Here is a 10,443-nt window from a genome sequence, read left to right as displayed (position 1 = left end):
CCCTCAAGGGCCCCGATGCTGGTGCAGACATGGGGTTGATTCTTTGCCGGTGCCATGCTGGCTCCCACCGTCTGGGGCCTTGGCCTGCCCCCGTGGGGGTGCCAGCCGCTGCGCTGCCATCCATGCCACCATCCACACCTCGCCAATGCTGCTGGGCAGCCGGCAGCACCCCGGGGTGCTGCACCCCAGGAGGATGTGGGACCACCCGGCTGCTCCCCAGAGAACCTCATCAGACTGGTGCCGCACCTAAAGACCTTTTCCCGGCAGCGCTTGAAGCCATGCCGGGGCCTGAGCTCGCCACAGCCCGGCACAGGCACCGGCAGGCTCGTGGCCGCTGCCAGAGCTTTAACGAAAGTCAAACCGCTGCGCAGCTGGAAGTCACTGACTAAGCACTTGGCACGGGCATTGATGGAAGTGCTAAACAGATTTTGGCAGCCACAGCCTCTTCTGCAGGTGGAGGGAGGAGAGATTCGCCACTACGGTGTGTTTGGCTGATGCCGGTTTGGCCGGTGCCGGGGGCTGCTGGCACGCACCTGGGGATCGGCGTCGCGGGGTGCAACGGCCCACCCAGGCATTGCCCCATCCCCCTCACTGGGAGCAACCCGTGGGAAAGGCCAGGCACCGCAGACCTGCTGACATCCGTCCGTCCGTCCGCGAGGACCGGTTAGCCGGAGCGGGGCCCGTCTCGGGGCCGGAGATTGGAGCCAGTGCCGGGCACAGTGCCGCTCCTGCGCCCGCCGGCTCCTTTTGTCCGCCGGCCATTTGCATCCCTGGGGGAGTGGCTCGGCCCCCTTCTCCTGGGAGCTGCTTCTTGGCGCCGGGCGGCAGCGGAAGCGGCCCTGGGCTCCTCTCCACCGGCACTGAATGGCACCTTTGTTGGTGAGCCTGGCAGCAGCTCGGGGCTGGCGGGGACCCGCTCGGCCCCGTCCCCTGCGGTCGGTCCCGGTGCTGGGGGGCTCTGCCTGCCAGCAATGTCCAGTCCTTCCCGGGGGAGCACGGGGATGCTGCAGCGGGGATGTGGGGGGCTGTTCCCCAGGTCTGGCCGCCCCGATGGGGTTTTGTTGCTGGAGTGTTTGTTAATGTGTTAAGCGAACAGCGTGGGCTGCCAGGGCAAGGGAGGCTGGCCTGTCACGTGGAGCTCAGGCTGGTGGCGTTTTATTTGCTGGAAGGAGGGCGAGTGGTGCTGGCTGCGGGGACCCTGCGGTGCCCCATCCCTCCCCATGCCCTGGGGGACCCTGTGGTGGCCCTGTCCCTCCCCATGCCCTGGGGACCCTGCGGTGCCCTGTCCTTCCCTGTGCCCAGGGGACCCCGTGGTGCCCCTCTCCCTCCCCGTGCCCTGGGGATCCCCCTGCAGTGCCCTGTCCCTCCCTGCACCCTGGGGACCCTGTGGTGCCCCTGTCCCTCCCCGCACCCTGGGGACCCCATGGTGCCCTGTCCCTCCCCACACCCTGGGGACCCCGTGGTGCCCCTATCCCTCCCCGTGCCCTGGGGATCCCCCTGCAGTGCCCTGTCCCTCCCTGCCCCCTGGGGACCCGGTGGTGCCCCTTTCCCTCCCCGCACCCTGGGGACCCCATGGTGCCCTGTCCCTCCCCACACCCTGGGGACCCCGTGGTGCCCCTCTCCCTCCCCGTGCCCTGGGGATCCCCCTGCAGTGCCCTGTCCCTCCCTGCACCCTGGGGACCCCGTGGTGCCCCTCTCCCTCCCCGTGCCCGGGGGATCCCCCTGCAGTGCCCTGTCCCTCCCTGCCCCCTGGGGACCCGGTGGTGCCCCTTTCCCTCCCCGCACCCTGGGGACCCCATGGTGCCCTGTCCCTCCCCACACCCTGGGGACCCCGTGGTGCCCCTATCCCTCCCCGTGCCCTGGGGATCCCCCTGCAGTGCCCTGTCCCTCCCTGCACCCTGGGGACCCCGTGGTGCCCCTCTCCCTCCCCGTGCCCTGGGGATCCCCCTGCAGTGCCCTGTCCCTCCCTGCCCCCTGGGGACCCGGTGGTGCCCCTTTCCCTCCCCGCACCCTGGGGACCCCATGGTGCCCTGTCCCTCCCCACACCCTGGGGGCCCCCTGGTGCCCTGACCCTCCCTGCACCCTGGGGACCCTGTGGTGCCCCTGTCCCTCCCCGCCCCCTGGGGACCCCATGGTGCCCTGTCCCTCCCCACACCCTGGGGGCCCCCTGGTGCCCTGACCCTCCCTGCACCCTGGGGACCCTGGGGTGCCCCTGTCCCTCCCCGCACCCTGGGGACCCCATGGTGCCCTGTCCCTCCCCACACCCTGGGGGCCCCCTGGTGCCCTGACCCTCCCTGCACCCTGGGGACCCCGTGGTGCCCCTCTCCCTCCCCGTGCCCGGGGGATCCCCCTGCAGTGCCCTGTCCCTCCCTGCACCCTGGGGACCCCGTGGTGCCCCTATCCCTCCCCGTGCCCTGGGGATCCCCCTGCAGTGCCCTGTCCCTCCCTGCACCCTGGGGACCCTGGGGTGCCCCTGTCCCTCCCCGCACCCTGGGGACCCCATGGTGCCCTGTCCCTCCCCACACCCTGGGGGCCCCCTGGTGCCCTGACCCTCCCTGCACCCTGGGGACCCTGGGGTGCCCCTGTCCCTCCCCGCACCCTGGGGACCCCATGGTGCCCTGTCCCTCCCCACACCCTGGGGGCCCCCTGGTGCCCTGACCCTCCCTGCACCCTGGGGACCCTGGGGTGCCCCTGTCCCTCCCCGCCCCCTGGGGACCCCATGGTGCCCTGTCCCTCCCCACACCCTGGGGACCCCGTGGTGCCCCTCTCCCTCCCCGTGCCCTGGGGATCCCCCTGCAGTGCCCTGTCCCTCCCTGCCCCCTGGGGACCCGGTGGTGCCCCTTTCCCTCCCCGCACCCTGGGGACCCCATGGTGCCCTGTCCCTCCCCACACCCTGGGGACCCCGTGGTGCCCCTCTCCCTCCCCGTGCCCGGGGGATCCCCCTGCAGTGCCCTGTCCCTCCCTGCCCCCTGGGGACCCGGTGGTGCCCCTTTCCCTCCCCGCACCCTGGGGACCCCATGGTGCCCTGTCCCTCCCCACACCCTGGGGGCCCCCTGGTGCCCTGACCCTCCCTGCACCCTGGGGACCCTGGGGTGCCCCTGTCCCTCCCCGCCCCCTGGGGACCCCATGGTGCCCTGTCCCTCCCCACACCCTGGGGGCCCCCTGGTGCCCTGACCCTCCCTGCACCCTGGGGACCCCGTGGTGCCCCTCTCCCTCCCCGTGCCCGGGGGATCCCCCTGCAGTGCCCTGTCCCTCCCTGCCCCCTGGGGACCCGGTGGTGCCCCTTTCCCTCCCCGCACCCTGGGGACCCCATGGTGCCCTGTCCCTCCCCACACCCTGGGGGCCCCCTGGTGCCCTGACCCTCCCTGCACCCTGGGGACCCTGTGGTGCCCCTGTCCCTCCCCGCCCCCTGGGGACCCCATGGTGCCCTGTCCCTCCCCACACCCTGGGGGCCCCCTGGTGCCCTGACCCTCCCTGCACCCTGGGGACCCTGTGGTGCCCCTGTCCCTCCCCGCCCCCTGGGGACCCCATGGTGCCCTGTCCCTCCCCACACCCTGGGGACCCCGTGGTGCCCCTATCCCTCCCCGTGCCCTGGGGATCCCCCTGCAGTGCCCTGTCCCTCCCTGCACCCTGGGGACCCTGGGGTGCCCCTGTCCCTCCCCGCCCCCTGGGGACCCCATGGTGCCCTGTCCCTCCCCACACCCTGGGGACCCCGTGGTGCCCCTCTCCCTCCCCGTGCCCTGGGGATCCCCCTGCAGTGCCCTGTCCCTCCCTGCACCCTGGGGACCCTGGGGTGCCCCTGTCCCTCCCCGCCCCCTGGGGACCCCATGGTGCCCTGTCCCTCCCCACACCCTGGGGACCCCGTGGTGCCCCTCTCCCTCCCCGTGCCCTGGGGATCCCCCTGCAGTGCCCTGTCCCTCCCTGCACCCTGGGGACCCTGTGGTGCCCCTGTCCCTCCCCGCACCCTGGGGACCCCATGGTGCCCTGTCCCTCCCCACACCCTGGGGGCCCCCTGGTGCCCTGACCCTCCCTGCACCCTGGGGACCCTGGGGTGCCCCTGTCCCTCCCCGCACCCTGGGGACCCCATGGTGCCCTGTCCCTCCCCACACCCTGGGGGCCCCCTGGTGCCCTGACCCTCCCTGCACCCTGGGGACCCTGTGGTGCCCCTGTCCCTCCCCGCACCCTGGGGACCCCATGGTGCCCTGTCCCTCCCCACACCCTGGGGACCCCGTGGTGCCCCTCTCCCTCCCCGTGCCCGGGGGATCCCCCTGCAGTGCCCTGTCCCTCCCTGCACCCTGGGGACCCTGTGGTGCCCCTGTCCCTCCCCGCACCCTGGGGACCCCATGGTGCCCTGTCCCTCCCCACACCCTGGGGGCCCCCTGGTGCCCTGACCCTCCCTGCACCCTGGGGACCCCGTGGTGCCCCTCTCCCTCCCCGTGCCCGGGGGATCCCCCTGCAGTGCCCTGTCCCTCCCTGCCCCCTGGGGACCCGGTGGTGCCCCTTTCCCTCCCCGCACCCTGGGGACCCCATGGTGCCCTGTCCCTCCCCACACCCTGGGGACCCCGTGGTGCCCCTCTCCCTCCCCGTGCCCGGGGGATCCCCCTGCAGTGCCCTGTCCCTCCCTGCCCCCTGGGGACCCGGTGGTGCCCCTTTCCCTCCCCGCACCCTGGGGACCCCATGGTGCCCTGTCCCTCCCCACACCCTGGGGGCCCCCTGGTGCCCTGACCCTCCCTGCACCCTGGGGACCCCGTGGTGCCCCTATCCCTCCCCGTGCCCTGGGGATCCCCCTGCAGTGCCCTGTCCCTCCCTGCCCCCTGGGGACCCGGTGGTGCCCCTTTCCCTCCCCGCACCCTGGGGACCCCATGGTGCCCTGTCCCTCCCCACACCCTGGGGACCCCGTGGTGCCCCTATCCCTCCCCGTGCCCTGGGGACCCTGCTGTGCCCCTTCTCATCCCACAGCTGCCCCGTGGCACCGCGTGCCGGGAGGAGAGGCTGGGGACCTGGTTGTGGCTGTTCAGAAGCTGTCCTCCGTAGCTCTCGCCCCTCGGCACCGGGCTGTGTCATCGTTAGCAAATGTCCTGTGGCTCGGACTGTCGGGAGGCTGACGGAGCGTGGGAGGGAGCCGGTGCTGGGTGCCAGGGCCCCGGAGCCTCCGCGTGGGCAGGGAGAAACCTCTGCCACCGCCCGGTGGCTTGTCCCCGGCACGCTTCCTCCCGGGGTGAGGATGGTCGCCCCTTCTCCCTGCCGGGTTGTGCAGCCTTTGAGTTATTTCCCGTAGGCTCAGGGCCGTGCTGGTGCCGGCTTGCTGTGGCGGGCACAGGGGCTGCTGCATGGGTCCCCAGCCTGGGGCTCTGCTGTGCTGCAGCCACCCTCCTCTTCCTCCTCCTCCTGCTCCAGCTCCCTGCTGGGGGCTGTGAGGAAGAGCAGGCTCACTGGAAAGCCTGAGTGGCGTTTTTCGGTTAAATCTTATGTAAATCTGGCTCCATCCTTCCTCGTGGTGCTAATTGGATTGCCCCGAGGTGGTTTGTTTCCCCACACAGGCAGGTGTGGGGTGGGAATGGGGCAGTGCCGGGCGGGGGGCTACAGGGGCAGGAGACATGCTGGGGCACGGGGAAGCATGCCAAGCTCCCCGCTCTGCTGAAGCAGCCTGGCCTGGTAGCTCGGTGTGGCACTGGGCTCCACAGGGCCATGCCAGAGCCGCAGCGAGGCGAAGGAGCTGGGGAGAGAACCCTAGGCAAACCCACAGCAGCCCAAGTGGCCGGAGACTCTGGTGCCAGGAGAGGCCCTCGGGCTCTGCCACCATCGGTGGGGACCTCTCCCCCCCACCCCGAGCCCTCCTGCCTGCAGCTGCCCGCAGGCTCGGGCAGCCCCGCACGGCACCATGCTGCGGCCCGGCCCGGGCTGCAGAGCTGCAGGGAGCCGAAACCTTGGTGGGGAGGGAAACCTGGAGCTGCAGCCATGTCACCTCCCCGGCATGCCCCGTGTCCCTGCCCTGGCCGCCTCCCGTGCTGCTCTAACATGCTGTCCCCTTCCCTCCCTCCCAGAGCTCCTCGGATCGGCAAAGAAAGTCAACGTCAACTTCCAAGACACCGACGGGTGAGTGGGAGCCCCGCACCCAGGCATGCATGCAGTGGGGTGCGTGGGCAAGGGTGCGCGTGCCGTGGGGTGCCATGAGCAGGGATGTGCATGCTGTGGGGAGTGGGGGGGTGTGTGCCCGGCGATGTGTGCAGCGCGGGGTGCAGCGGTGCCATGAGCAGGGATGTGCATGCTGTGGGGAGTGGGGGGGGGTGTGCCCGGCGATGTGTGCAGTGCAGGGTGCAGCGAGCAGGAGTCTTGTGTGTCTGTGTGGGCACGCCGGGCTCTCTGGAGTGATGCAGTCAAGCTGCCGGGGTCTGGATGGGCAAGGGCTCTCGGCCTCGTTAGCTAGCGCAGCTAAGCCCTGCCTGCACCCCTGGGCCGGTGGGCTTGCATGTAGCAGCTGCGGGCATCAGAGGAGGCAGGAGGCAAGGGCTGAAAGGCAGAGGAAGAGCTGTCCCCCACGTCTCGCCGGCCTTTTCCCAGCTCTCGCTGTGGGCTCGGGGCTCTGCGGGTGCTGTGCGGGGAGCAGCCCCGTGGGGCGCCGGGTGGGCAAGCCGTGACCCCGCCGGGCTGTGCCGCCGGTTTGCTGCTTCGCAGCTGGCATCTGACAGGCGGGGAGGAGCGGGGAAGGGGGCCGCAGGCTCACCCCTTGCTAATCACACTAATGAGGCCGCCGGCACAGGAAGGCAGACAGAGCCCCGAGGAGGAGGGGGGCTGTGGTGGGAGCAGGGAGTGCTGCTTGCAGGGCTGGGCAGCAGCCGCCCCCTGTGCCCCCCAGCTCCCCCTGCCCTGTGCCCCCGCATTGAGTGGGGTGGCAGGGCACGGGGCTGGGCGATGCCGCGTGTCCCCGGTGACGGCTCTGCTGTGGCCATGGAAATGGCACGTGAGCGGAGGGGCCGGATGGGGTCAGGAACGGGAGGGCACGCCCTGGGGATACACAACCGCAGCAGCCTGGGTCCCTCCTCACCCTCGCCCCTGAGCAGGGCCCCAGCACCGGGGCGGTGGCAGTGGGCATCCCCTGGTACCCGCCGGCGCATTGGCTCTGCCAGCCTGCACGTGTGCACATGTGTGCATGCACGGATGCATGCAAGCGTGCGGATGTGCAGCAGAGCAAGTGTGTGCATGCAAGCGTGCCTGTGAGCGGGAGCATGCGTGCACGGCAGCAGGAGCGTGTGGGCATGCCGGCCAGCGGTGGGGTGGGTGCATGGTGCTGCCTGTGCGGGGCAGGGGCTGGAGGGCGCAATGTGGGCAGGGCAAGGGGTTGCATCACCCCACGGACCACCTTGTGCAGCAGCTGCTGGAGCCGGTAGGTCGCCGGAGGGCTGTGCATCATGGCAGGGCTGGGACGGCAGTTGAGAGCTGCAGGCAGGGCCCCTGCTCATGCCCTGCCTGCAACTGCCTGTGGCTACTGGCCGGCTTGGCGGGTGCAGGAACAGCCCTGCAGCAGGGGAGCAACCTTCAGCCTCCAGCCCTGCTCCTGGAAAGGATCATCCCCCGGGAACGCGCAGGGCAGACCCAGGCTGCAGCCCGCGTGCTCTCTGCTCTGCCGCCGGCTTGCTGTGCCAGCTCAGCCAGCCCCACTGCCGTGCCTCAGTTTCCCCATCTCTGCTGTGCTTGCTGATTCCTGAGCTGGTGGGCGCCATGCGTGAGCACCGTGCTGGTTTCCCCGCGCTTGCCCAGGGGATGGTGCCATGCACGGCGCATGGCCTTTGCAGCCGGCTGGGCCGTGCCAGGGGAAGCCCCCGAGGCAGCCCAGGGGAGGGCTGCAATTTGCACCATCTTGAGCGGATTTGAGCAGGGCGCTGGAGCGGAAAATGTTGACATTTCCCAGGCAGACGTTGAGGATCGGCCTCCTGCGTGAACTGTCTGCTCTCATTGCCGCTCCCTCCTGGGGGATTGCAGGCGGCAGCTCCGCGGGGAACGTGGTGGCCGAAGTGTGCTCCCCAGCATGGATCGTGTTCCTCCTCAGCTGGGGGTCCCGGTGATGGGGGGCAGATGGGATCGCTGTCCCACCACCCGCCACTCGGGCACCAGGCAGCCATGGGGGCCGGCAGGTCCCGCTGCAGTTCGCAGTCTGTTCCCGTGCTCCGGTGACACGGGGGTGGCCCCAGGGATGGGACGGGGACGCTGTGCGTGACCGGGGCGCGGAGCAGTGGGGTAGCGGGTGCGAGCGCAGCCGCGTGGAGGATGCCGCTGCCGGGAGCAGCAAGTAGGTCAGCTCCTGGCCTGCTTCCCAGCAATAAGCCTCCTGGTTTGGCCAGTCCTGGGGAAAGCAGAGCAGGGTATGGCACGGCAGGGCCGGGGGCTTTCCCCGCCACATGGCAAGGCCTGGCCCTGGGCAGGGGCACCGCTGCCATCTGGCAGCCTGGGCCCCCCCCCACTCCAGTGCCTGCGGTTGTGCTGCCGGGGCCAGGCTGGGGGAAGTGGGTCAGCGGGGAGGGCGGCTCCCTGGCACCCCCCACCCTCGGTGGGACCCCCCCTGTGCCTGCCCTGCCCATCGCCTCCAGCCCCATGGGGTCTCAACATCCCCAGGGAGCATTTCACCTGCGTCTATCTTGCTGCAGCATCCCCAGATCAGACCCGCTAGCCCCCCCAGCTTGTCGGGGGCACGTCCCACCATGCGGGCTGGGGGGGTCCCTCCTGTGGCTGCGGCGCCCCAGGGGAAGCTAAATAAAGTGATGGGCTGGAGAGCAAACCCACGTCTGCCCTGGCACGTCCAACCTTCTGGCCCTTGTTGCACGCTGGGACGTGGCCAGCTCCTGGCTCGACTCGTGGCTTGGCCACAGCTGGTCCCTGCGGCGGCTCTTTCTCCGGGTGCCCATGGAGGGATGTAGAGGTGGGGTTGCCCAGGGAGCTCGGGGACCCGTGCACGTGGGGGGCTGCGGGAGGCAGAGCAGGTTCCCTGGGGTCTGCAGTGGAATGCAGGCTCGAGGCCACGCTGCCGGACAGGGGCTGGCAGGGCTGTGGAGGGGACAGGGACGTGGGACCCCTGACACCGCGGACGGTCCCCAGGTTCTCGGCTCTGCACCATGCGGCGCTCAACGGCAACACGGAGCTCATCTCGCTGCTGCTGGAGGCGCAGGCTGCGGTGGACATCAAGGATAACAAAGGTGAGTCCTGGCATCCTGGCCGTGGCCCCCCACCCCTCTGTAGGCTCTGGCCGGGCGTGTCAGCGTGCCGGGGGGGCTGACGGCGTGCCTGTCCTGCCCGCCCGCAGGCATGCGGCCCCTGCACTATGCGGCTTGGCAAGGCAAGAAGGAGCCCATGAAAATGGTGCTGAAAGCGGGTTCCTCAGTGAACATCCCATCGGACGAGGGCCAGATCCCCCTGCACCTGGCAGCACAACACGGGCACTACGACGTGGTACGGTGGGGCCGGTGGCAGGGCACGGAGGTGGCAGGGGGGCCGTGCCGCCCTCCCTGCTCCTGCCCTCGCCGAGCTGGAGTCTCGCTCCTCCGCAGTCAGAGATGCTCCTGCAGCACCAGTCCAACCCCTGCATCATGGACAATTCGGGGAAGACGCCTCTGGACCTGGCATGCGAGTTTGGCCGGGTCGGGGTAAGTCCTTGCAGCGCCGGGACCCCCAGAGAGGAAGATTGGGAGGGGACAGGGGCACAGCGAGGTCCCTGGGGGTGCTGGAGCAGCCTGGGGGGGGCACAGGGCAGCCCCCCGGGATGGCTAGCGGTGGGGACCTGCAGTGCCACCGCTGCGGGGGATCTCCGGCTGCTCGAGGAGGGGCAAGAGCAGGGAGGGGAGGTGGCGGCCGGGGGGGTCCGCAGCCCCGGCAGGCGGCTGAGCCGCCCTTGCAGCCCTGCTCCATCTGTGTTTGCTGAGCCAGGTGGTCCAACTGCTCCTGAACAGCAACATGTGCGCGGCGCTGCTGGAGCCCAAGCCGGGGGACGCCACCGACCCCAATGGCACCAGCCCCTTGCACCTCGCCGCCAAGAACGGCCACATCGACATCATCCGGTGGGTGCCGTGGGGAGGGAGGGCAGCGCCGGTCCCTCCCCGCCTCGCTGACCCCACCGTCTGCCCGCAGGCTCCTGCTGCAGGCTGGTATCGACATCAACCGGCAAACCAAGGCGGGCACAGCGCTGCACGAGGCGGCCCTGTGCGGCAAGACGGATGTGGTGCGGCTGCTGCTGGATGTAAGGGCCCCCCCGACACCCCCAGACGCCCCCAGCCCAGGGACGGGCTGCGGGAAGGGAGTGACTCCACGGCTGGGGGCTGCGGAGCAGCGTGTGCACCTCTCCTGGGGGATGGGGGCAAGGGTCCTGGGAGGGGACACACCAAGGCAGTGAGCCGTGTCCTCCGGCTGCTGGTCTCGGGGTGGCCCGGGGGGTCCCGAGGAGTGGTGGGGCGGGGG

At 71.0% G+C, this 10,443-nt stretch overlaps 1 protein-coding gene across 1 annotated transcript in view; it reads left to right on the top strand.

Annotated features, from left to right (window-relative positions):
* Nucleotides 1-5,974: 5,974 nt before the first annotated feature.
* Nucleotides 5,975-10,443, top strand: part of CASKIN1 (CASK interacting protein 1) — a 24,354-nt gene continuing 19,885 nt past the window's right edge. Inside the window, exons 1-6 of the mRNA XM_019473961.1 lie at nt 5,975-6,096; nt 9,091-9,188; nt 9,296-9,441; nt 9,540-9,635; nt 9,916-10,046; nt 10,117-10,225. Of these exons, the coding sequence (XP_019329506.1) occupies nt 5,975-6,096; nt 9,091-9,188; nt 9,296-9,441; nt 9,540-9,635; nt 9,916-10,046; nt 10,117-10,225 (702 nt within the window). The remainder of the gene's footprint in view (nt 6,097-9,090; nt 9,189-9,295; nt 9,442-9,539; nt 9,636-9,915; nt 10,047-10,116; nt 10,226-10,443) is intronic.

The sequence above is a fragment of the Aptenodytes forsteri genome, unplaced genomic scaffold (genome assembly GCF_000699145.1).
Source record: "Aptenodytes forsteri isolate BGI_AS27 unplaced genomic scaffold, ASM69914v1 Scaffold55, whole genome shotgun sequence".
Classification (NCBI taxonomy): Eukaryota; Metazoa; Chordata; class Aves; order Sphenisciformes; family Spheniscidae; genus Aptenodytes; species Aptenodytes forsteri.
This window is presented reverse-complemented; position numbering and strand designations above follow the sequence as displayed.